The 27,209-nt window shown below is 45.5% G+C and overlaps 1 protein-coding gene across 2 annotated transcripts in view; it reads right to left on the reverse strand.

Moving 5' to 3' along the window:
- Nucleotides 1-1,999: 1,999 nt before the first annotated feature.
- Nucleotides 2,000-27,209, reverse strand: part of TRPM8 (transient receptor potential cation channel subfamily M member 8) — a 91,890-nt gene continuing 66,680 nt past the window's right edge. Inside the window, exons 6-10 of one of the 2 annotated variants that reach the window (XM_069585115.1) lie at nt 22,590-22,780; nt 13,951-14,050; nt 12,812-12,845; nt 7,668-7,760; nt 2,000-4,671 (exon numbers count right to left, since the gene is read on the reverse strand). In XM_069585115.1, the coding sequence (XP_069441216.1) occupies nt 7,710-7,760; nt 12,812-12,845; nt 13,951-14,050; nt 22,590-22,780 (376 nt within the window). In that variant the 3' untranslated portion in view covers nt 2,000-4,671; nt 7,668-7,709. The remainder of the gene's footprint in view (nt 4,672-7,667; nt 7,761-12,811; nt 12,846-13,950; nt 14,051-22,589; nt 22,781-27,209) is intronic. The other variant, XM_069585106.1, reaches the window with a different exon arrangement.

The raw sequence follows: 27,209 nt of genomic DNA on the forward strand, positions 1-27,209 counted from the left end.
CACCCCTTAACCCACCCTTCCTGGCCTGCACCTTTCTACTCTGTCCCCATCTCAATAAACTTGCCACAATCCACCACCCCTCTCCAGCAACTGCAAACACCTCAGCCCTGCTGGTAAACAGCAGTCAGTGACTGGCTTTAGCTACCTGGGTCTCGCTGTCTACCCCAGGGAGCTTCTCAAGGCATTTCTTTGATACAAACACAGAGGGATTCGGGGGAAGCCAGGCTCCTCCATCTGCCGCAAGATCCGGTGTCTCCTGGACCCTTCACCCCACACAGTCCCTCCTGGGTCCACACTCATGGCCTTTGCACTCGGCTTACTGCCCGCAGCATCATGCATGCATGCTTAGTCATTCAGTCCTGTCCGACTCTTTGCAACCCCATGGACTGTAGCCCACCAGGCTCCTCTGTCCATGGGATTCTCCAGGCAAGAATACTGGAGTGGGTAGTCATTTCCTACTCCAGGGGACCTTCCCGACCCAAGGATCAAACCCAGGTCTCCTGCCTTGGCAGGTGGATTCTTTACCACTGAGCCACTTTTCACTGTCATGCATTGGAGAAGGAAATGGCAACCCACTCCAGTGTTCTTGCCTGGAGAATCCCAGGGACAGCGGAGCCTGGTGGGCTGCCATCTATGGGGTTGCACAGAGTCGGACACAACTGAAGTGACTTAGCAGCAGCAGCAGCACAAGGAGGCATCAAGTCCCTGTTTATCATAAATCAATCTTGTCTCCCTGGTGGCTCAGACAGTAAAGTGTCCGTTTGCAATGCAGGAGACCTGGGTTCAATCCCTGGGTTGGGAAGATCCCCTGGAGAAGAAAATGACAATCCACTCCAGTACTCTTGCCTGGAAAATTCCATGGGCAGAGGAGCCTGGTGGGCTACATTCCTTGGGATCTCAAAGAGTCTGACATGACTGAACGACTTCACTTTCACTTTTATCGCCTCTAATGGATTGTAAGATGGTAGAGAGCAGGGCCTCCTGTTCCTTTCTTATTTTGATTTATTTTTATTTTTTATTTTATTCTTAATCCCTAGGAAGTATTCACAGTGGCCACTTACTGACAACACATTGCACATTATGAGAAAAATAAGGGAAACTGCTCCTAGTCAAACAAGACTTCTGCAGGGGGAAAAACATTGATCAAAAATTTGAGGCTATAAATGAGCCCATGGAGTCCCAAAGCCCCAGCTTGATCCTAAACTATGGTTCAGAAACATCCACCGAGGTTTGATGGATGAATGGGACAGGCCACTGAAGGCTGTTTTGTCCCTCATGTTATCCACCTTCAGGAGAATGGAGACCTGTCCAGTCCACATGTGCCTGGGCTGGGGTGGGGTGGTCAGGGAAGGCAATGGGATGTTTGTGTCCAAAATCCGACCCCAGCTTAACAGAGGGCCCAACTCCTAAGGCTTTTCTTTTTGAGTTGGAGGCTGTGGGCAGAGGCTGTGTCCATGACAGCCACCAAGTTCAGTCCACCACATGGACCATGAAGGGGGAGGGGCGGCAGGAGGGAGACACACTTCCCCAGTTGTGTCTGGAACCAAGGTGGCTTTGGAGGACTCTGCCTTCAGCAAGGACACCGGGTCTGGGCCCAGCCTCCATCAGCATGTGGGGTTGTGGACATAAGGCACCCTCTTGGCCCCAGGACAGATCCTGAGCCCACAGGAGACCCTGGAAGCTCAGAAACAGCCACACATATCTGAAGGGTGGTGACCTAGCAGGGTGTCTCCAAGTCACAGAAGCTGGAGACCCTGGGGGTGCAGATGGGTGCCCAACTGGGGACACCAAAAAGCGACCATGGACCCAACACTGACCCTGAGGGCAAGAATCAGAACCATGGGGACAGCCTTCTGCTTGCATGCAGTCCGAATGCTCGAGTTATCTGCTTATCAAAGTCAGCTCGTGTAACTCTGCGAGTCAGATCCCCACAGAAATCAATCTGAAGGGAGGGATTGTATTTTTTTTCCACTCTCAAAAGAATGACAAAGGCAACCCATGACATTTCCTCCTCATTTAATTCAACACAGTCATTTGAACCAAGCCGCAAGGCTAACAGCAGCCATGTACACACACCCAGGACAATTTCAGGATCACATACAATGACAGCACCTTTGATTACAGGTACAGCCAAGACGCGCTGCTTTTATGAGCTACACCTAAAACAAGGGCTTGTCCTAGACAGAGATCACGGAGAAGAACCATGCAAAAACCTCCACCAGACAAGCGGCGCTGGAGACACTGGGCAGCTCCTCCAAGTGAACTCCGAGCGTCGAGCAAGCTCTCTGCCATCAGCGTCAACGGGGCAGTTGCTTTTACTCACGATGTTGATGTGCACGCGGCCTATTTCTTACACTAACAAAAGCACAGTCTGTGAAAACGTGAGCATAGAGACAAGCACATTTAAGGAGATCGGCCAAGAGTTATGCTAAGTCTCATCGTCTAGGACGTTTTCAAGTTACTGATTTTATTCACATTCACCATTTGAATTGAGGATAAAAGGTTAGGATGGTTGTCATTCTCTACGTGGTCTTGTGGACAGAGCTAAATGTTTTTTTTTCCAGTCACTATGGCGATAACACAAGCCTCTTCTTGGTGGATTCAGAAAAAGCAGTTCTTCTAGTTGCCATGGTGAAAAATGAAATTCTCTCGCTAACAAAGAAAACTTCAAAATTCCACTCATTGACAATTTTTGTCAAGTAAAAATTTTATTCCACCTTTCAGAATCCAAAACCATGAATTGATCATCCCCACCATGAAGATTCCTTGTCAAGTCATTAAAGAGGTTTAGGTAAAAAGACACTTTTCATTTGTGTTCATTCCCTACAAACATCATGAATGTTGTGAGGAGTCATTTTAACTACTGCCCAGACAAAACAGAAAACTGTTTTTTTGGTTCATGCTTTTGTAGTTTTTCTAATGAGATAATCATTTAATAGCTTCCTTCTAAGATTTTCTTCTTTAGCCACGGAGTACATTCTATTCAAAGTGGAAAAACTAATCACGGATGTTTAAATAACTTCATGTACTTCTTTTGTGCAAAGATAACACCACTTCCAGAAAAAGCTGGGACTACAAGCATTCAATAAGATAATACCTTGAATTCTATACCAATGCCCTCACCCTCTATAATACTGAAATAAGTATACTGGTTTCTTCCTAAACTAAGGATTAGATGCAATATTTTATCTTAGGAGTTCTAGGTTCTGTATTGCATTAATAATTCCCATTTGCTAAACATTTTTGAAAAAGCCTTATAAATAGTTTGATAAGACTTATATTAAAGGTGGGAGGAGAAGGGGATGACGGATGAATTTGAGTAAACTCTGGGAATTGGTGATGGACAGAGAGGCCTGGCATGCTGCAGTCCATGGGGCTGCAAAGAGTTGGATACAACTGAGCAACTGAACTGAACTGATTTCAAGCTAACAATTCCTATTTGCTAAACATTTCTGAAAATAACCTCAGAAATAGTTTGACAAGAAGTACATATTCCTGGGAATCTAGCCATGGGAAATTTTCCCAACTGTGGAAAAAGATTTATACACATAGATGCTCACCCCACTGGCCAACAAGAAACGACCTTCCGTGACCAACATAGTGGAAATCATTAGAGACTGATTAGCATGCAAGTGCTAATGTAAAGTTTAAGGCTGTATATAAAGACTACATCTTGGATAAAATAGTAAGTGAAAAAGCTTATGTAAAATGTATATGTGGTATGCTGACTTTATATAAAATTTTAAAAAGACATAAAACGTGCATAGAGAAAAAAAAAAAAAAACAGACCTGGAAAAACACCCTGACTTGTTAGCAGTGATTATCTTCAGATAGTGAGATATAATGTTTATATTTTCTACTTTCCTCGTAGTCTACCTTTTGTATAATACCCAGGAATTTCCGATCACACCCATGAATTATTTATAATGGGAAAACAATAAGCAAGAGGGACACTCAGTGAAAACAAAATCAGATGCGCCTCTGGGGAGGTCATCTTCAGGTGCCTTTTCGCACCGCTGGGAAGGGGGTACTTCCGTCAAGTGGGGTTCCTGGGGCACATGCAGGAAGACGATGCTTTATCATCTGCTTTAATGAGTAAAATCATAGAGAACAATGATAAGAGTTTCTCCTGAAAAAAAGTAGATTCCTCTAGCTGTAGCACTTCTTAGAATCTGACCTGACTGCAGAAACGTTTAACACTATGACAGCTGATTAGTCACATAATACAACAACAACAAAAAAAAAGGAAACAAAAGAGAATCAGTTGAAGACAAAGTGAGGATCCAGGAGAGAAAGCAGGACCAGGCTGCTATTCCTAGGAGAGATGTTCCCTAACATGCATGGGTCCAAGGAGGACAAGAGGAGGAAACGGGAGAACACCGGGCAGCTCAGACCATCCACAGAGGTTCTGGCCCCGGAGATGCCGTGGAGAACAACAGGGCGGCCTGGGGGTAGGCACGGGCAGGAAATGTTCTTCCTTTACGTTCGTCTTCTTGAGTGAAATCGGGGACATATTTTATCCTCAGACTGAGCACACTGGAGCGATTAAAGCCATCACGGTGCACCCAGGGGCCTGAACAATTCTCGCTTAGTCAGGAACACAGCTGTTGTCAAGATGCAACTGTTCAGCAGGATCCCTTGAATCTTCGCCATGTAGACGTCTGATGCGACCTGTGAAAACAAAGGAAGAGGACTGCGTGAAAAGCCGTCTCCTTCTTCTGTTCTCTGGACACTGTCGGCTTCGAAACACACCGGTGACATGCTGACAGAGGGCCTAATGCCTAAGCCAGGCATTGAGACGCTGCCTTTCCATACTGAAGTGATCACACGCCCATTTTTTCTCCCTTAAAGGGGTGAGTTCTGACCACTTTGCCAATGTAAACAAAATGACTATAGTTAAGACTTCACTCAAAGATAAGACCCAGAAAGCTTCCAAGTGCCCTATTTGCTGAGTGATTTCTGCACAAGGATGAGTTGATAATAACATTAAGAACTACAATAATGTACTGAAGAGATGAGCTGGAGTTGAAGTGCAGCCAACACCAGAATGGCTGGATGATTATGGAGGGATCAAACAATTTCTGGAACCCAAAGGAAGTACTCCCCACCCCACCTTCGCTCCATCCCGTCCTCAGGGAAGGTGTAAGGGTGTGAGAAAACAAACAGCTTTCTCTTACCCTGGTTCTTACTTCCTTTCCATTTTAGCATGGGAGGAAGAAACATTTATACCCAAACATCTCATCCCAAGTTATTAGATCCAAGGCTGATTCAAGATGGAGAGCCCCGATGGGCAAATTGATAAAGACTTGTACCCAGATGTCCTCTTCTTCCCTGCCTTCACTGGTGCCCAGCTTACACCCGCTTGAGTTGACAGTCACTTCCTTGCCCCTACTCCTAGGAAAGATATCCTCACGTCTCTAGAGAAAGCAGTATCAGAGAGACACTACAATAATATTCCAGCCCCATGTACCAGTGGGGAGAGGGAGGGGCAGGATATGGGGAGGTACAAACTATTGGTAGAAAATAACCTACACGGATATATTATACAACATGGGAATGTAGCCAACATTTTATAATAACTATAAATAGAGTTAACCTTTAAAGAATTAACCTTTAAAACTGCAAATCACTATACTGTACACTTATAACATATAATATTATACAGCAACAATATTTCAATTTAAAAAATCAAAAAATATATATTTTAGCGGCATGTAGGTGGTTGCCTATAAAATTACATTTTCTGCGAACTTCTTAAGGACATGCCAGACAGACGACATCAAAAAAAAGAAAATGGATCTTCTACCCAGAAGTAAAAAGCATACCAACAAACTGGACGTGCCAAGCACACTGTTTCTAAAGATATCTGTGGTTAAGACTATCTTGGGCTTCTGTGTTCTCACGCTCTTCTCATCCCCAGCTCACAGATGCCCACATGGACGTGAAGTAATGCCCTTCTCCCAATTCATCTTCATTCACCAATGAATTAACTCTCCCTACCTTAAAAAAAATTAAGTCTAAGCAAAGAGCAGGTTGCTAAGAAACCAGTCTGTGTGCTCTCCTCATAGTCAACATTTTTGGAAAAAAAAAAAAAAAGAGAGAGAGAGATGAGATTAGAGCTTTAAGAGGTGGATGAGTATATCTTTCCTGATTATTACACCTCTATGGATTTTTTAATCATTTTGAATTGTTTCATCACATCCTAATTGCTTTTTCTACGGCTCAGCTCATAAACAAAATACCAAATGCTTCAAAACTCGAATTATAATTTATTGTAAAGTATAATACTGTGTTCATGAAACACCATGATGGAAGAGTTGAAACTCATTCTTCCTAAATATACAAGGTTTGTTTTCTTGAGCAACTTGTGAGGCTATGCCTGCCTTCACACAAAATAAATATGCGCCAATCTTGCCCTTATGAAATCTTCCAGGCTAGAAGGCTTAGAACATGATCTGTAATTGTCAGAACCCAAGGAAAAGTGTTGAGTGACCAGATAAACCAAATGGGTCCTAACACAGTTACCGTTATAAGACAGCCACTCTGTGAACAGAAATTCTGCTGTGAGAGGCTTTATGCAAAGATAGAAATCAGAGTCTGAGCCTCAGCACTTAGAAGGTGCTCAGTAAACACGAAGGGAAAGAGGGAAGGCGGAAGGGAACCTTAATTGTGTTTCAATTCCGTGCAATTCACTTTCTCAAAAAAATTCCAATCAAATAGAATGCTTACAGCTGTTTCCTCCGAGCTCTACAACTCCCTAACAACATTGTTAACATTTGGTTTCGGCATTTGGACAAGTAATGAGAAAACTTAATTAAAGTAAAGGCTCAGATCATGGTGCAAAGCCTTGGGCTCAATTTTGCCAGTTAACTGAATTACATTTTTTATTGTGCAAATGAGCTATCGCTAAAAACCTTGAAAGTGAATGAAAGCGTTAGTGGCTCAATCAACTCTTTGTGATCCCATGGACTGTAACCTGCCCGGCTTCTCTATCCATGGAATTCTCCAGGGAAGAATCCTGGAGTGGGTATCCATTCCCTTCTCCAGGGCATCTTCCTGACCCAGGGGTCTCCTAACATTGCAGGGAGATTCTTCACCTGTCCGAATTATCAGGGAAGCCCCCCAAATCTTAAAAGCTTTACTAAAACATTTTTGGTAGTAAGATGTAATCAACATGCATTTGTTGAGAGAAAATAAAAAGACCCAGACATCTGTGTATCCCCCACAGCAATAATCATCAACGAAGCACCATGAGAATGAGGTACATATTTGAAGCACAGATCTGTAAAGACACTCATGATCTAGAGCTAAGTTAAAAAAAAAAAAAAGGCCAACTCTTAGAATAGTCTGATCTTGATTCAATTAATGTCAAAATAGCTGTACAATTTGAAAGTTTTTTTAAAAAGTTTCAAAAGGATGCTATCAGTGCTCACCTTGGACCAGGGAACAGTCTTGGAGTGAGGGCATGAGGGGGAGTTATGGGAGGTGGGTTTCCACCTATATCCTTTCTATATCCCTTGATTGTTTGATTTTTTTACACCAGCGTTATTTTGCAAATCTGATCACGTGAAAATAAAATAACTGAGAAAATATCATGATTTTGAATTAGTCTCAAAATATGTAAATTTTCAGAGCAAACAAAGAAGAAAGCTATTAAAATGACTTACCTTGCTAGAATTAAATTTTTCTCCATCAGAGTCCATGCGCTTTTATTTGATTTTATTAGCAATCTCTTTCAGAATACCTTTGAGGTCATTAAGCTTGGAAAGGGGAAAAACAGAACTGGTCTTAAGATAAATTTTCCAACTTAAATTTTAAATCATGACTCTAAGGCTTTTCCATGAAATAGATTAACTATGCATGAAATAAGAAGTATGTATGGCCCATGCCTGGAGCATGGTAGAATATCAGACAGGTGATATTTCAGAGCTTGTTCACTACAGACTTTCTGAAATCAAATCACTAACAAATAAGCATTAGCACCAATCAGGATTCGTTTTTGCTACTGTTGTTTAGTCACTAAGTCACGCCCGACTCCTTTGCGACCCCATGGCCTGTAGCCCACCAGGCTTCTCTGTCTGTGGGATTTTCCAGGCAAGAATACTGGAGTGGGTTGCCGTTCCTTTCTCCGGGGGATCTTCCCAACCAGGGATCAAACCTGTGTCTCCTGCATTACAGGCAGATTCTTTACTGCGAAGCCATCAGGGAAGCACAAATCTTAATCACTAGTGATTCCCACATAGAAATGATAGATTATTTTTAACAGCACAGAAATAATATATAACCTATATATAGATATATAATTTACACATATAAATCATAATGTTATATGTAACTAATACCAATAAATGATATCAATAAAGCTTTGCTTTGATAAAAGTATAACACTAATGAAAATAATATAATATTAATCAAGTTTTTGCAAATAAAGTGTCTCCCCTCACCAAAAACACAGTATAAATAGCAAAACAAATTTAGGTAAAAGGCATGATAAAATTATTTTCAATACATGCATATTTCACAAGTTTTTACACAAGATACATGAAGATGATAAAGATCACTTCAAATTACAAGCCATATTGTTACACTTGATAAAAGCTATAGACATAAAGCAATCTCTGTACAGTTGGTTTCCAACTTGCTAAATCACTCACTCAAGGAAAACTCTCAGTTTAACTATGGCTTCTTTCCAGTATTAACCTCATCATTTAACTGTTCTTGCTGCTGCTGCTAAGTCGCTTCAGTCGTGTCCGACTCTATGCGACCCCATAGACAGCAGCCCACCAGGCTCCCCCATCCCTGGGATTCTCCAGGCAAGAACACTGGAGTGGGTTGCCATTTCTTGGAAAAGGACAAAAAGAAACCAGGAGGGCTGCCTAAAATAACCGAGGCATAGTAAGATTCCTACTTACAGATTTAAGGTCAAGGAATGACTTTGTTTTCTGGTGTAAGAATGAGATGGAGTTTTTTGTTGTTGTTTTTTTTTTTTTTTACTGGAGGGCTTTGGGGAAATCTCTATATTTCTTGCGGTAAAAGGACTTCAATACACTGTTTAGTGTGGTTTAAGACATCAAGAGCTTGCTCGAGAAACAAGCGGCCAGCCCTAAAATTCTCTTTGGATACGAAGGAGAAACTTTTTGTTGTTCAGAGAAGAAGGCACAGAGGATAGGGGAGGAGATAAAAAGGAGAGAGGGCGGAGGCAGGACTAGAGAGGGGAGAGAGGCAGCGAAATCCGTGGGTGGGCCCCGAGGGCTCTTTGTTGTGTGGTTTATGGTTTCCCAGGGATCTGCCTAAATTCTACCAAAACCTGCAAAATGCAGCCTGTGGGGGGCTTCTTATAGGAACCCACAAAGAGGCTGAGCTCCACAGCCAGAGCAACACCAAGGGGCCTGGACCCAAGGCCCTCCCCTGAAGGCCCCACAGAACCCAGGCTCACACGTATGTGTGGACAGCCCCCAACTGTGACTGCAACCATCTGGGACCCCCTCAGCAGCCCCCACATCCCCCACTGCTCAGGCCCACAGCCCCCACCACTGGATCAACCCTCCCAGAACCTCACTGACTAGGAGGCCACCCTGAACCCTGGGAATCAGTTCAGCTGGTCCAGTGCCCGGATGTCCAGCTGACCTCTGACCCCAGTCCCACTCTGCTCCATCCCCGTGTTGCCATCCTTCCCAGGCTCTGCGTGCCCCCAGCAAGGCACACAGAAGGTTGAGTTCAACCCAAAGTCCACTTTCCATCGACTCCCTCCAAAGCCACCTCAAGTGGACTCACAAGTAAAGCAATAGAATAACCCAAAATAGCCTGTTTTCTCTACACACAGACACACACCTCTAGACACATCCCTCGTACCTCTATTCCCAAGCCAAACTGCTTAAGCCCCTCTTATGTGGCCACTCTGACCGCTCAGAGGGCTCTTCAAGGGAGTGTCCCCAGATATGTCCCCAAAGGTTTGTGGGGGAATAAAAACCCATCCCTAAAGAGGCCAACAAGTTCCCTCACAGGATGACATAGCTTCCCCCTTCTTCCCACTCGGGGTTCCCCCTCATCCACACTGTCCCTCTCTAGTCTAGAACATTCCATGCCTCTCTGGACTTAGGGTCTTCACAGCTGCTGACCTTGTTCCCGGATGATGCAGACTCAGACAATCTGGAAACACGCCTCATGCTGCAAAGTGTTATTCCTACTTAATCCTACGTAACTGGGCTTGAAAATGCTCCCACATCCAAACATTCAACAAGGGGTCCATTCATGAAGTTTGGGAGCCATGTCTGCTTTGATGGCACTTAGTCCAGTGGTGTCTTCCTTGTTCAGTTGCTCACTTGTCTCTGACTCTTTGCGATCCCACAGACCACAGCACAGCAGGCCTCCCTGTCCCTCACCATCTCTCGGAGTTTGCTCAAACTCATGTCCATTGAGTCAGTGATGCCATCCAGCCATCTCATCCTCTGTCATCCCCTTCTCCTCCCACCTTCAATCTTTCCCGGCATCAGGGACTTTTCAAATGAGTCAGCTCTCCACATCAGGTGGCCAAAAGGATTCGAGTTTCGGCTTCAGCATCAGTCCTTCCAGTGAATATTCAGGATTGATTTCCCTTAGGTTGGACTGATTGGATCTCCTTGCAGTCCAAGGGACTCTCAAGAGTCTTCTCCAACACCACAGTTCAAAAGCATCAATTCTTTGGCCCTTGGCTTTCTTTACAGTCCATTTCTCACATCCATACATGACTACTGGAAAAGCCATAGCTTTGACTAGACAGACCTTTATTGGCAAAGCAGTGCTCTGCTTTTTAATATGCTGTCTAGGTTTGTCATAGCTTTTCTTCTGAGGAGCAAGCAATCTTTTAATTTCATGACTGCTTCACCATCTGGAGTAATTTTGGAGCCCAAGAAAATAAAAGCTGTCACTGTTTCCATTGTTTCCCCATCTATTTGCCATAAAGTGATGAGACTGGATGCCATGATCTTAGTTTTCTGAATGCTGAGTTTTAAGCCAGCTTTTTCACTCTCCTCTTTCACCTTCATCAAGAGGCTTTTTAGTTCCTCTTCACTTTCTGCCATAAGGGTGGTGTCATCTGCATACCTGAGGTTATTGATATTTCTCCCGGCAATCTTGATTCTAGCTTGTGCTTCATCCAGTCTGGCATTTCTCATAATGTACTCTGCATAGAAGTTAAATAAGCAGGGTGACAATATACAGCCTTAGCATACTAGGGGTCTTCTTAGTCACTCAATTAAAACCCAGCAATAGTACGAGATCAGAAAGAGAGCAGTTGAAACAGGATATACTCTTGTGTGATGGTGTGGTTCCAAAGAGAGCTGTCACGCTTCTCCATGTCTACGTGTCACTCCCACCTCGAGGGGTAGAGGGTGGACGTGTGGCATTAACTCCTCCCCCAGCTAGATCTCACCTGGGGCTTCTTTACTCAACATCATGCCAGGTCCAGGTCCCACCTTGGGGAGCGCTTCCTCAGTCTTGGAAGCCAGCCCCTATTGAACAAAGGGAACTAACCTGAGATGCCCAAGCCACATGGATCAGAGGTCATGTGGGGAGAAAAGCAATGAGGAGGAACACCAAGGTGCCAAGTCCTGGCCTTACTGCCAGTTGAATCCAGCCCTGTAAACCCAGCTGAGACGATAAGAAGCAGAATTGCCCAGCTGGTCCCTTCCCAAACTCCTGATCCAGAAAAGCAAGAGGGAAATAAGATGGTCTTTTGAAGTCCCTAAAGTGTAGGGAACTAAAGCTGATTGTGACAGAAACATTCTACACAGAATGTACCATCATCCTGAGTGGCTGACACCAATGTATGGAGCAGGTGGCTCCAGGGGAAGGAAGGAGATGAAGGAAGAGACAAGCTATGGGGGCAGGGGGTACAGGTAGGAAGGTTCCAGGCATCAGTTCAGCATCCTGCACAGGACCAGAGCGCAGGGAGACCCCTGGACTCATGGCCTCAGATGTTTCACATGCTGCTGATAACTAACACAGACATACACACGCAAGGACTTGTGGACTGGATAAATCATCAGTTAGAGCTCTGAAAAGAGCACTTTTGGCTCATTTATTCAATGTTCCTTGAGACCCTCCTACAGGTGGGGATTTGGGTACTGGAGACCCTGCCACCCCTGATGGGGTATTGTCAGTGAAAAGGCACACCCTGGGGGCGGCAAGGGGGGGCAGCACTGAGTGCGACATGTGACTGCAGTACCCAGGGCCCATCCTCAAAATGCCACGATAAGAGAGATACCACCTCCTCCTCAGAGTCTAACAGGGAGCCAGTACTTATGAATCGATTGCCACTTCTCCTGAACCAAATCATAATTTCCAGCTGCCCAGCTCAGGATGGAGGTGGGCATTCTCTCTCTAGGCTTGACTTTTATGTGTGTATTCATGCATTCATAATTTAAATTCAGCAGGTGACAAATTAGAGTGGCAACAAAGACTGGCATAGAGGCTCCCAGGCTCCCAAGCTGCTTTTCTGAGCCTGCCTGGTGTTCCTTGTCATTGCAAGAATGTTTCTCTTGAGAGAAAAAGAGAAATGGGGTCCTGGGTTAGACAGAAGCAGGAGAAATTTCAGACATTGTAGAAATGGGACTCAGGACTATTCCCACGTGGGCTAGGAACATCTGAGAAGCAATTTTGTTCCAGCAGTCAGACTTTACGCAGTGAACGAAGACAACTGAACACAGAACAGGGTCATATCCATTTTTTGAAACAATTAACTTCATTTATTTTTGGACACTGGCCTCTAGCTGAAAGCTCAAAGATAATAAGAGTTTAAAAAATATTTCCCAAACTATAAACAGGACCCTACCTTTGTATCCAGCTGTCTAAAACGATGCTTTATTCTTCAAAGATGTTGAAAAAGAGAGAGAACAGAGAGAGAGAGAGAGAGAGAGAGAGAGAGAGAGAGAAGGGTTATTAAGCTCCATTTTAAAGAACAAAATACAGATCATTTTCATCTCCAACTAAATTAACATCAGCTGCTTTTATCATTTTTACTTTCTTCCAAATACCCAACCAAAGCAGAACTGCATTCTTGTCCCATTTGGAAGGACAGCAAATTGATGTAACCTTTGTTGATGTGGGTGGGAAGTGGAAGATGACATGTAATGTCCATTCCTTCCTTCCAAAACTAAGATCTCTGAGTCCAGAGACAGAGGAGGATAGAGGCCTCTGCCTCATTGCTCGAAGAGAAAAAGCACGTCCCGTGCTCCTGATAGCTGTGCGACAGCTGTGTTAAGCCTAACAAAGGGAGTAGTCGTTCTTAGATCTACCCTTCCTTAGACAAATTCTGACGTGTGTTTGGAGCTCTCCGTTAGAATTACATTTGACTATTAACCCTGTTAACCCCATTTTAAGCTCAAAGGGCATGCTCCTGGAGACCCTGCAGCCCACATTCTTCGTGGACCATCTATGGAGGGAGTGATGTGGCTAGGTCTATGGGATGTTTACAGCAACTCCATGTGCCTCACAGAGGATGCTCAGGACTTCCCAGGGACAACAACAGTCTGTGACAGATCAACCCAAGGGCTTTGCCGTCTTCTAATGTCTCTGTTTCTTCCTCGCACAGATACGTGTGTGGACCCTGTGAAGTAATGACTGCTGCCCATGATGTGCGGATCTTCCCAGAATTCACCTCTGCAGCTATGCCACAGGGACCCGTGCTCTGGTCACCTGGTCCATGGCATTGCCTTGCAGGTTCCAAATATCAACACCTCTTTCTTCCCTGCAATCAGGAGGGCCATCAGACAGCAGGTGGGGAGGTTTGGCCCTTCCTGGAAGGCTGACACGGCCTTCTGCGTTTGTCACCTTTGGCTGGCTGAGCCTTACGCTGCTGCTCTCTGCTGCAATTTGTCTTTACCCAGAGTTTGTTCAAGTAAACTGCCTGTGATCTGCTAGCTTCCGTACACAAGGGGAGCCTCACAAAGCAGGAATAAGTGGCTGACATACTCCTCTGACGAGTCGCTGGCTTTTGTGTTGATCTTGACGAGGTAATTTTCTTTCATGACACCCTCCCAAGCCAGAGTCATGTTGTCTTCATTTCTGAAACCTTGAATGAGACAAAGAAAACCATTCAAATTGTTTCACTTACCCCTTTCCCTCCCAAATCAACACCTGCTAGGCATTTTGCCATACTCTGGAACCAAAGGAACTGGATTCGTCCTGCACAAGCTGACCTGACTAATGTTACTCACTAGTGACTGCAGCAGAGCAATGGATAGGAATGAATTTCTTGGTAACAATGAGGAGTTGGTGCTTGCATGAAACAGGAATGTAATTTTCATTCCAAATAGAGATCCAGCCATAGCCCGTCTGTGTGTTTTGTGACTTAACAAAATCATTTCACTAGTCAATTTGGTTCTCACATTTCCTATGTTCCATTTTGATGACATCAGAATGCTACACTGATTATTCAGTTAGATAATTACTGATGAATTGTCTATTCTCAACCTAACGCTGGGGTAGAAACTTTGGAGGAGGGGAGAATCATCCCTGGACTTCATTCCTACCCTCTTGAAATATGCAGTCTGGGTGTAGACCTCAAGGAAAATCTTATGTTAAGTCTTTTCCTCTCACCTAAGCCAGGTGTGCTGCAAAATTGGCCTGGGAATGTTCCAGCAAGATTTTTAGTTCTTTTTTTTTTTTACAGTAGGGCTTCCCTGGTGGCTCAGAAAGTAAACAGTCTGCCTGCAGTGCAGCAGACCCAGGGTCGATCCCTGGGTTGGGAAGTTCCCCTGGAGAAGGAAATGGCAACCCACTCCAGTATTCTTGCCTGGAGAATTCCATGGACTGAGGAGTCTGGTGGGCTACAGTCCATGGGGTTGCAAAGAGTCAGACACAACTGAGCAACTAACACTTTTTACAGTGACTTAGCTTTTCAGACGGCACACAAACGAAAGAACAGATCAACGTGTCACCTGTGTTTCCAGGACTAGCAATGGACAGCGATCCTCTACACGAATTCGTGGGGATAGAAAAGTGCATGCGTTCATGCAGAGGTCCACTCGGAATAAGTTTACCTAGTGTTTAGTTTTGGAGACGGCAATAGCACCCACTCCAGTACTCTTGCCTGGAAAATCCAGGATATGGACGGAGGAGCCTGGTGGGCTGCAGTCCATGGGTTCGCTAAGAGTCGGACACGACTGAGAGACTTCACTTTCACTTTTCACTTTTCACTTTCATGCATTGGAGAAGGAAATGGCAACCCACTCCAGTGTTCTTGCCTGGAGAAGCCCAGGGACGGGGAAGCCTGGTGGGCTGCCGTCTATGAGGTCGCACAGAGTCGGACACGACTGAAGCGACTTAGCAGCAGCAGCAGTGTTTAGTTTTAAATTTGTTCTTCAAGATGTTAGAGCTTAGGAACTGTTATAAGATTTTCCTAGGTGTAAACAGAATTAATTGGGAGTCAAGGCAGAACCAATATGCAAGGGGCAGAACTGAAGCAGATCCCAGACAGCAAATCCAGATTTATTTTTCCATGGTGGTCATTCACTTTAAAAAATAATTCCTAACTGAATTTCTCTAAACTGGATTTTTCCAAGCAAAGTCATTCTCAATTTGCTTTCCTCAAATTAAATGTATGTGGAAGCCCAATAACAGAACTTAATAATCAACCGGAAAAGAATAGATGCTCCTGAACTAGGTGGCTAGACAGCAAAAATGGCCAATGACTAAATGGCCAACCTCTCTAAGAGTCAAGGTAATGTTGACTGAGACAATAACATAGCATTTGCACAATCAAACTGGAAACTGAGCAGGGTCTACAATAATGACTGTACCGTGTGCTGGCAAAGAGGCGAATAAACAGGTTTCCCACATACTGGGAAAAATCTGTGAACTGTTACAGCCTTAGGGAACGAGGGATGGGATGGAAACAGACATATCAAAAGACTTCAACATGTACATACACTGTATCTAGAAATTGCTCCTCTGGAAACAATTCAGAGGAAAAAGAAAGTCCCTGATGCACTCAAAAATGAATATATAAAACTGCTTATCATAGTGTGGCATAGTAACCAAAGAGGAGAAACCATCACACATGCTTAACAAGGGATTGGTTTAATGAAGTATGGTATATCCACAGGCTGGAATAGTCCACAGCTAAAAACTGTCATAAAGGTATATATTTATGGTGATGGGAGATGTTCTATGGGAGCTTATTAGTTAAATGAGCAAATTAGATTTTGAATATGTATGCACAGAGCAATCAACTTATCACACACCCACCTAAGAATAACAGAATCAATACCAATGTGCTGTTACTCAGTCATGTCCACCTGTGTGTGACCCCATGGACTGCAGCCTGCCAGGCCCCTCTGTCCATGGGGATCCTCCAGGCAAGAATACTGGAGTGGGTTGTCATGTCCTCCTCCAAGGGATCTTCCCAACCCAGGGATCGAACCCAGGTCTCCCGCATTGCAGGTGGATTCTTCACCGTCTGAAGCCCAGCTGCTCTTACCCTTAGTGAGCTTTTCTGTATTTTGCAAATGTTCTATAAATAAATACTTTTTCATTCATGAAAAGTGATGGGTTTTATAAAACTGTAATCACTGGATAGCATACATTTTACCATCACTTGAAAGTATCGCCCAAAACATACTAAACAGGGAAGCTTGGATTCTACCTTTTCTGAAAAGTTATTTGAAAAATCTTGCATTTTTCTCAAAAGAAGAGCCATGTGAAGCTTAAACCCCATGATTCTCATATCACTGGAGGCAAATGCAAAGTAAATGTAGGAAATGAGTTACCGTGCTAGGAGTCAACGGCCACAGAATGCTGTGGTTCAGGAATTAGCCATCCCGAAAGAAAGACAAAAGGCAGGTGGTGACCAGATGCCCCAGAATCTCCAGGGAGTAAAGAGGCTCTTGGCTCCCTGTCTTCTGTCATCATTGCACAGTGACTGGAGGATCCTGTCCTCCACCCCCATCCCCGTTATGTCTTTATTCCTTCCTGAGACTAAGAACTGTCTGGAGAGAGCATCATAGGCTCACTGTTTCTCTGATTGTGGTGAGCCCTTCAAGGAGACAGGTGCAGATGAACACAGCTGATTTCTGCCTTCTTTGCTTCCCCTGGTTGAAGTTCCTGTCCACTTGCTGGCCAGGTTGGGGGATTTGTTTTCACTTTATTTATTTATCTATTTTAATTGGAGAAGACTCTGGAGAGTCCCTTGGACTGCAGGGAGATCAAACTAGTCTATCCTAAAGGAAATCAACCCTGAATATTCATTGGAAGGACTGATGCTGAAGCTGAAACTCCAATACTTTGGCCACCTGATGCGAAGAGCCAACTTATTGGAAAAGACCCTGATGCTGGGAAAAACAGAAGGCAGGAGGAGAAGGGGATGACAGAGGATGACATGGTTGGATGGCATCACCGACTTGATGGACATGAGCTTGAGCAAGCTCTGGGAGATGGTGAAGGACAGGGAAGCCTGGCGTGCTGCAGGGCTCACATGGGGTCACCAACAGTCAAACACGACTGAGCGACTGCCCAACACATGTTGCTTTGTTGCTTTACAATGTTGCGCTGGTTTCTGCTGTACAACAAAGTGAATCAGCCACACGCATACACATATCCCCTTCCTCTTGGACCTCCCTCCCACCCCTCTAGGTCGTCACAGTGTAGAGTTTTCTATTTTACACATGGTAGTGTGTGTGCTCACCAAGAAACCAACACAGCATTGTAAAGCAATTATACTCCAATAAAAACAAATGAATGAAAGAAAACATATCCCCAAACCTGGCCAGCAAGTGGACAGGAGCTCCAACTAGAGAAAGCAAACATGTCAGAATGAGCCGTGTTATTCTCTATCTGTCTCCTTGAAGGGCTCACCACAATCGGAGAAACAGAGAGCCAACGATGCTCTCTCCAGACAGTTCTTAGTCTCAGGAAGGATACAAAAATGGAACGGGAATGGGAGACCACCAGACAGGTCATCTCCCAATTCCCCCCACCCTCACCTTCCTCAGCCCCCGGCGTCCACATGCCTGTTTTCTACATTTATGTTCTTATTATGCTTAATCACAAATAAATTTGGGGAGGATATCTGCATCTTATCCTGCCTTCTCAGCCCATCCTGAATCCAAAGGACTGATTTGTCCTCACCCATACATCACGTCTCCTGATTCTACTGATTCTGGGCTGGAGAGCAGACCTTTGTCCCATGGACCCCTCTACCTCCCCATCCCCAGCTGGAATCCCACGGGTGATGAGGAATTCCCTACCTCACAAGGCACTACATTATTTCCAGACGGCACTAACTGTCAGACATGGCTTTTATAGCACAGTTGGCAAAGAATTTGCCTGCAATGCAGGAGACCCTGGTTCGATTTCTGGGTGGGGAAGATCCCCTGAGAAGGGATAGATTACACACTCCAGTATTCTTGGGCTTCCCCTGTGGCTCAACTGGCAAAGAATAAATGCAGGAGACCTGGGTTCGATCCCTGGGTTGGGAAGATCCCCTGGAGAAGGGAAAGGCTACCCAGTATTCTGGCCTGGAGAATTCCATGGACTGTTTAGTCCAGGGGGGTCACAAAAACTCTAACACAACTGAGCCACTTTCACTTTCCTTTATACTTCGTCAAACCTTCCTCCCCACAACCTTTCTCCATCATTTGTTTTTTCTCTGTAACCATTCAGGAAGAAGTATGAAACTTGTTGCCAAAGACTCTCATTGGCAACACATTTCCTAAATTTACTTTGCATTTGCCTCCAAGTATGCAGGCTTGGTTTGCTCCCCTGAGCCTTCCCACAGGTTCTACAGACATTCATCCATGACATGGCTTCAAAACAGACTCAAGGGTAGTTCTGAGATGCTTCATGACAGGCCTCTGATCCTTGGGTGTAGTCTTTGAGTACAAATTCCAGGTCTCAGCTTTCAATTCCCATCCCTGATATAAAGACTTCTCATTCTTTTGGTTAGAAACGACTCACTGTCTTCCACAGCAAAACAATGAGGAGAAAGACAGTAACTTATCCAAATTGTCAAAACACCTTTCCTCATTACATACATGTGATAGCTAATGACATCCCCAAAGTGACATTTAACATCTTGAAATAATGCTGTTAAAAGAGTCGACAATGAGGATTCTTTAAACTGTGACATGAGATGGGGGTCGTTGTACGTTTACATTCTGAAAGCCAGACTTTAGGGGATCACGGCTGCAGGGGTAACACAGAAGCAAATTATGAACAATATTGAAGGTCATATTCCTGAGTGCCTTTCCCCTATTTTTCTTTGCAGGAATCAAACAAAAAAAAAAAAAAATGATGGTTCTTGACAAATTAAATTTTTCTCAATTACAGCCAATTATCATATCTAGGTTAGTAAAATTCATGTTTTTACTTTCTGAATCATCAAAATATTTGGGATATACTAGAAAGACAGGAATGATTGGCCCAAAATGGAACATGAACCCATGATGGTAGTCGTGCATTCTTAGACACTCAGTCGTGTCCGACTCTTTGCAGCCCCATGGCCTGCAGCCCGCCAGGCTCCTCTGTCCACAGGGATTCTCCAGGCAAGAATACTGGAGTGGGTTGCCATGCCCTCCTCCAGGGGATCTTCCCAACCCAAGGATCAAACCTAGGTCTCCCACATTGCAGGCAAATTCTTTACTGTCCAAGCCACCGGGGAAGCCCAGTCAGTGAGCAGATAAATAGTAGCTTTTCAAGCAACCAGGTCTCATGGAGTTGTTAGATAAGATACAAGAGATCTTCTTAGAGACTCAGTGAGACCCTTCTTGGCTTTTCCTCAAAAAAAAAAAGAGAGAGAATGGAAATCTCGCAGGTTCTAGGGCTGAGTCCAATCTGGGTCATCAGCTGTGCATCCCTAAGCAGCACACAGAACCACTGATGACCTCTGTGAGTCCCTGAACTGATGGAGTCCCTGGGATACAGGACTTCTAATTTTACTGTAGGGCTGGTCCGTGGCAACTGAGATAAGTCAGCCACCCCAGGCCCTCAGCACTGGCACTTCTGCCATCATGGGCCCCTTCCTGGATGAAGAAAATATTAAAAAGATTATATGACTGGGTTGGTATAAAGACAAGTATATACCAATAGGGGTTTCCCGGACAGCTCAGTGGTAAAGAATCCACCTGCCAATGCAGGAGGCATGGGAGACACAGGTTGGATCCCTGGGTCAGGAAGATCCCATGGAGAAGGAAAAGGCAGCTCACTCCAGCATTCTTGCCTGGAAAATTCCATGAAGACAGAGGAGCCTGGCAGGCTACAGTCCATGGAGTCACAAAGAGTTGGACATAACTGAACACGCACCCACATATATGAAAGCAAAAGTGAACTCGTGTCCAACTCTTGGCGACCCCATGGACTGTAGCCTACCAGGCTCCTCAGACCACGGGATCTTCCAGGCAAAAGTACTAGAGTGGGTTGCCATTTCCTTCTCCAGGGGAATCTTCCCGATCCAGGGACTGAACCTGGGTCTCCCGCACAGTTGGCAGAACTTTACCGTCTGAGTCACCAGGGAAGTGGTGGCTTCCCACACACGTACCAATAGATTTTCTGTCACCTAAAAATTATTTCTTTTCCTTCTGACTGTTAAAAAAAAAAAAATGGAAACATCCATGTGGACCCCAAAGGGTCTGGGCCCCGTCAATGTGCAGACGCCTGCCCTGCAGCTGTGCCCCACTCTCACCCTGAGATGGAGCCCCCGGCTTAAGCCGGAGGCTAAAGAGCAAGCTACAGGAGCCGGCAGTGCTCTTTCCAACTCTTTCTTTGCATCCAAACATCCGGAGGAATGAAAATAGGCCTCTCTCTCCCTTGGGTTGAATCTAGTGGAAACACACTTGTGGGTGAGGAAGAATTGCCCAGCTTAGTGGCTCAAGGAAGGGGCGTTAGGAAACTCTAGGGTCTCAGGGGAGAGAGCCGGATGTGGGTTCTCTGCAGCCAAAAAGATGGTGGAACCAGGTGTGACCGAGGGTCAACGGTCAGAGAGTCCAGCTCCCACAGGCGGGGCGAGCAGATGGGCTGGTGGGGAACTGCCTGCCTAGAGTCTAACAGGGCTGAGGAGGTGGGCAAACATGCAAGAGAGACAGAGCAAGCCGCACGGCCGAGTGGACTCTTGCCTTCCAGAAGGCAGTGCGGGGGAGTGTGCAGAAGACACCCCTGGAGACCAGAGGCTCAGGTCGAGGAGCAGCCCCCGGAGAAAGCATTGCCAGACCCCAGGAACAGTGTGTGGTGTGAAGGGGTCGGGCAGGGTTCAGCTGACGGACCCACCATGCACCATGCGATCGCGGGACAGCTGGAAACACGCACAGGCCAGGGGGCACGGAGCCAGCCCAGGGCAGCGCCACTGTTTCCACAGAGGGTTTCCGCTCTTTCCTCTCCCTTCTGCTGCACTCCTACCCACAGAAGGTCAGTTAGGGCAGCTGGTGAGTGAGTGGGCAGGAGGCAGGGAGAGAGGAAGGCCAGTGGCCCACCCTTCCTTCGAGTCCACTAGCTGAGAAGGGTGCTAAGGGGAGTCTCCCCTCTGGAAAACGGCGAACAGGCAGGTTAATCTATTGGACAGCGGGTCCCAATTCCTAAACTGAGAGTCTTTAACCAAGTAAGGTCTTTGGAAGATTTTCTCTAAGAACCACCAGAAAAGGCATGAATGAAGAGGGAACGTTAAAATTTGACATGACCTCCTTCCCCTTCTGCCTCTGTAACTCAGCTTGCCCCTTGCAAAGACTAGATCACGGAGGTCACGTAGTCTCAGAAAGTGGAGACTTGCAATACTGGAACTGGAGTTTATCTCACTCACCCTTGTCCTGCTCTTTGCAATCGCCCAGCCCCTGCAAACCTGCTTAATCATGCCCGTCCAGGCCAGGCATCCCCCTCCCCATCCTGACTGCTGTTCCTGCATGCATGAAACCCCTTAGTTTAAACCAGCCTATTAACAGCTAGTGTTGCCCACTACAGTTTGTCTATAAAATCTCTGTAATCCCTTTGTTCGGGGCTCAGAGATTGGAGTGTTAACTCCTCTGGGCCCGCCGGTATAATTAACCTGAGTTCTCCAACTCTCCGAGTGTGGGGCCTGGTTTCTCGAGTACTGGTTTCTGCAACCGTGAGCCTTGCCAGAATCAGACCTAAGGTTTCCCAGAGAATAAATGTCACAGAAGCAACAGAGAGCAAGAACCAAGTCACATTTTGACACTATCCCACCCGTCGTGTTTGTTCAACATCCTGCTTACACCATTATGATGTCCATCCAAAAGCGAGCCCCTGGAACAAGGCTGTCCCAGCAGATCTGGATGTCTTTCTTAATCTATTCTTCCTCCTGAATTAAGTCACTGGGGGACTCTCTGCCTGACCTTCACAGACGAACACTTGGGTTTGTTTGTTTTTTTTTCCCCGTTGTGTGGCATGTGGGATCTCATTCAGTTCTCTGATTAGGGATCAAACCCAGCCCCCGCCCCCTGCCTTAGGAGCTCAGTCTCAACCACTGGGCCGTCAGAGAAGTCTCAGGACACACCACTGTGAGTGCTGAAATAACTGTGACTAACCCCCCCTGTTGAGATGTGGACAAGACACCCTCCCAGAAACGAACCCCCGCCTCTGGGCCCCAGCGCAAGGGTTGAGCCACTCACAGCAGGCGGAGGGCTCCGTGTTCCTCTCTCTGCAGCAGCACCGGAAGCACTTCTTGACCACCTTGTAGAAGTAGGCAAAGACCACGAAGGGGAAGGGGATGTTGAGGCGGCTGCAGTATTCCTGCACCAGGAAGTACCTCTGGAACTTCCAGACCTGGTCGTTGTTTTCCTGGACTGTGCCCACGGTGTAACTGGTGGGAGGGGAGAGAGGGTCAAGACTCAGCCTTCCACAGGCCTGGCCATTTCAGCGCCGAATACAGCAACGTTGGTATCAAGCTCTCACTGACACAGGAGAGAAAAATTCATGCTGGTATCAGAGCCTGAACAACTCAGGCACTCTTTCGTGCATGCTGGGTCAAAATCAGATCTGGCTTTCGTCTTGTTGTTGTTGCTAATCACAAAAGATTGTCCAATGAACTTTAAAATGATTTCTATTTCAAGACCTCTCAAGGGTTCTCTTTGTCCGTTAGTCGGGTATCGTGTTTCATATTGAGAGGCCCAAGGGGATGACTCTCATAGGAATAACTTGCCTACGTCATTGTGGGAGTTTAATTATAAACGATCTGGGAGAGCCGTTTGTTAATATTTATCAAGGGCCTTAAAAATATTTATCCCTTTGACCCATTGATTTTATTTCTGGAAATCTAACCTAAGAATAAGGAGACACTGAGAAAAGAGAATATAGAAATGGTTATACACTCATGGGCGTCTGGTGCCCCCACCATCCACCCAGCAGCATGGAACAACCAAAATGTTCAACACTAGGAAAATTTATCACAAATTATGGCTAATCCATATGATTACATTATGCAGTCATTAAAATTTACGTTTATAACTAACTTTTATACTTTGGGAAAATGCTTGCTTATATGTGAGTGAAAATAATAAGGCTTGAATTTTTACTTACAATACCATCCCACTGTGTAAATCACTGTTCATAGGGAGAAAGAGATCCCCATAAGGAAAATTAGGATGTCTATTTATTGGGAAAATGTCTGATTATACTACTGATTTATCGGTTACGAATTAAACCAAGATTGTGTATCGACCAGACCCTGTTGTCAGTGGTCTACTTATATTAGTTGATTTAATCTGCAAACAACTCTGTAGTATATAAGTGCTACCATCACCTATGTCTAACAGATCAGGAAACTGAGGCAGAAGCAGGGTAGGTAAATTGTCTGAGTCCCCCAACTGGGAAGTGATGAAGCCAAAATTTGGACCTTACGACCCACTCCAGAGCCTGTTTGCCCTGTCACTGCCTGATACCATTGCATGACGTGGCGCATGAATGTTCTGAGTTATGCTCGTTTCAAAAGTACCTGCTTGGTTTTTGTTGTTTAGTCACCAAGTCGTGTCCGACTCTTTGCGACCCCATGGACTGCAGCACACCAGACTTCCCTGTCCCTCACCATCTCCCGGAGTTTGCCCAAGTTCACGTTCATTAAATCGCTGATCTGCTTGGACTACTTAGTAAAAGATTACTGTGAAGCATTCTACCATTCACTGAAGTCCAATCATCCAAGACAGTTTTACTGCTAACACCAAATCACCCCTTTAAGAGCCAAAGAAGTAGCAGTGAATGCTTAGAAATCACCTCCAAGCAAATCCTGATTGCAGATAGATTAAATTCTCCAAACTCTGGGTAAAAACTTCAGAGGCCAAACTTCTCAGGCAGACCAAATGGGATACATTTGTTGTGAGACCTCACTCTTGCTCTCTGCCACACTACCACCTAAGACTTACATATCTTCAGGCAAGTGATGGTCAAACACACAAGCAAAGCCCTCACCTACATGGAGCATGGCTGTGGCTTTGCCTGTAAGTTCAGCTCTGCCTATCTTGGCATTGACTGATGAATCAGACTCCTCCCCAGGTCCTGGGGTCTGTGCAGGGCAGGCTTTTGCAGGGAATGCCTCTTCAATAGGGGATGGTTTTTAAAGTGGAGGGAATTCACATTTACTGAGTATCTACTATCCATAACCTCTCAGACTAGGCACGTAAAACGGTTTCTTGATTGACCATGTGTCATCTCTACGTGGTAGACTCTCTAAGTGAAAAGCAGACAGGACTGTGATGCGTGAGCGTGCAGCAAACTGAGCCCAGCAGGGAAGCTGCCGCTTCTTCCAAATGTAGGTCAGGTTGCTCGGAGACGAACACCCAGCATCATTATCTGTCCTGGCCAGTCCCTGCTGATTCTGCGTCTGCAAAGGACACCGCTGGCTTTTGTCGCTGCAATGAGAGAGGACGGCAGGCACGCCCGGGTTAACGAAGTCCAGGCAGGCAGCCTGCCAGGAATCACGTTTTACTCTATTCTTTGTGCCAGAACCAGTATCATCATTCGAATGGTGATGCCCTAGGAGCAGCATCTTAAATTCTTACCTATGCACCCAAAAATGGTTTCTGCCAATTGCTACTGCAATGCCCCAAATTTAAAAAAAAAAAAAAATTGCATCCATTGTCATGCATCAAATGTTGTCTTCTGAAGTTTTATCCAAAAGGAATTACTCATTCCTACTGAAGGGAGGAACACTCAGGATGCCTAGAGCTGGAGAACGTGAACCCTCTCTCTCTTCCTGAAAAGCTTTGAGTGGAACTATGGCCGAGAAGGGTCCTTCCTAGTGGGAAGAGATTGGCATCTTAGCTTCGCCAGTCACTCAGAGGCAACAGAAAACATCTTAAGCCTCCCAGGTCATCTAGAAAAGGAATTGGCAATGTGACCTAGGGGCCAAAACTGCTCTGTAAGGGGCCATGAGCAGAGAGGAGGGGATGTTGCAGGGTCATGAGGCATGGCTACCTTCCGCATATCTGGTCGAAGCCAGACCCTGGCTGGCACGTACAGAAAAGGCTGCCAAATCCTGGTCTGAAATGCACTTAGACCAGTGCCCACAACAGAGACTGGTACTGGTAGCCGCTTCACCTTGAAGAACTCTGCCTCCCATCTCTGCCCCACGTGCTCCTCAGGACAACCCAACAGGCTCCATGGAGCCCTAGCTGGAACCACTGCTTCCTCTGCACTTCAGGGTCCAGGCGGATCCAGTGAGCGGGGTTCCTCTCCTGGGCAAGCAGTAAAAGCCCTCATCCGCATCCCAGGGGTTGTGGATGAGCTGGCTGATTACTGGACATAAATACCCAAAGGCCGCTTTGCAGAAATCACACATTTCCGAGGCTGACCATGCTGAGGCCCACCTTTACTCAGGCCCACCTTCCTCCAGAGAGCAGCAGAAAAGGACAAATGTGACCAGAGCCAAGCCCACCCCAGAACTTCCAGATTGCTCTTCTTCTCCTGAGTCAGCCCCAGACTCTGCCAAAAAGACATGAGGACTCCCCAGGGGAGGCTAATAACTGGGCACTGCTTCAAAGTGCTTTGCTCGAATGATTTTGATATTCTTTAGACATGGTTTTCCATTTCCATAGAGGAGGGGCTAAGTTCTGCTGCCGATACATCTCAACCCCCTCAGCAAACCCAAATGTCCAGAGCAGCTCAGGGCCCCTCCCTCAGGTTCAGGCTCTCATCCACCCAACTCTGATGGTCCTCACTGTCCCTGCCAAGCACTGGCCATCTAGTGTCTTCCTTGGGAGAAATTCTGCAAGGTCTCCACCTTTTAAAAAAAACATTTAGCTGCATCACACAGCGTGTGGGATCTCAGATCCCCAGCCAGGGATGGAACTCATGCCCCCTGCATTGGGAGCACAGAATCTTAACAACTGGACCTCCAGGGAAATCTAAGCATGGTCCCCTTTGACTAAACATCTCTAGTGATATCTTGTGCCCTCAGCTACCCAGCCGGTGGGATCTCTGTCCGCTAGGAGCAGCTGAGTATGAGAGGGTGAAGAGACAGGAGAGACGAACTCTCAGACATCACTTGACAGTGAAAATGTCACTGAGAGATAAATGTTTAGGATTCAGATAGCCTTGTAACACACATGGCTGAAATTCAGCATTACGTTAAAAGAGTAATGTGCCTGACCAAAGAACAAAAGGATAACTAAATATTAAGGTCACTTATGTAATTCATCATTTTCCTAATGCATCATAGATCAAAAGAAAAAAATACCATTTCCATTATTGCTAGAAAGTCTTCTGGTGACATGCAACATCCATTTCTGATTAGGAGGGGAAAAAAAGAAGAAGAAGAAAGAAGTAGCTTAATAAATACGAAATAGGAGGAAACTTCCATGACATGATAAAAAGAAAAGAGAGAGGAAAAAAAGAATTCAGTAAGGAGACATGGAATTATTTTTTTTCTCTCTCTTTTCTTTTCATCACATCATGGAAGTTTCCTCCTATTTCTTATTTATTAAACTCATTGGAAAAGACCTTGATGCTGGGAAAGATTGAGGGCAGGAGGAGAAGAGGGCGACAGAGGATGAGATGGTTGGACGGCATCACCAACTCAGTGGCCATGAGTTTGGCAAACTCCAGGAGATAGTGCAGGACAGGGAAGCCTGGCATGCTGCAGTCCATGGGGTCGCAAAGAGCCAGACATGACTTAGCAGCTGAACAACAATAGCAAAAGAGACTTATTCCAAAATAAGTTATATTTCATAACCTCCCTACATATCAAAAAACTGTTATTGAAAAAACATAATAGAAAAACTATGTCACTCACAACACAA

This window comes from Ovis canadensis, chromosome 1 (genome assembly GCF_042477335.2).
Source record: "Ovis canadensis isolate MfBH-ARS-UI-01 breed Bighorn chromosome 1, ARS-UI_OviCan_v2, whole genome shotgun sequence".
In the NCBI taxonomy this organism is placed as follows: Eukaryota; Metazoa; Chordata; class Mammalia; order Artiodactyla; family Bovidae; genus Ovis; species Ovis canadensis.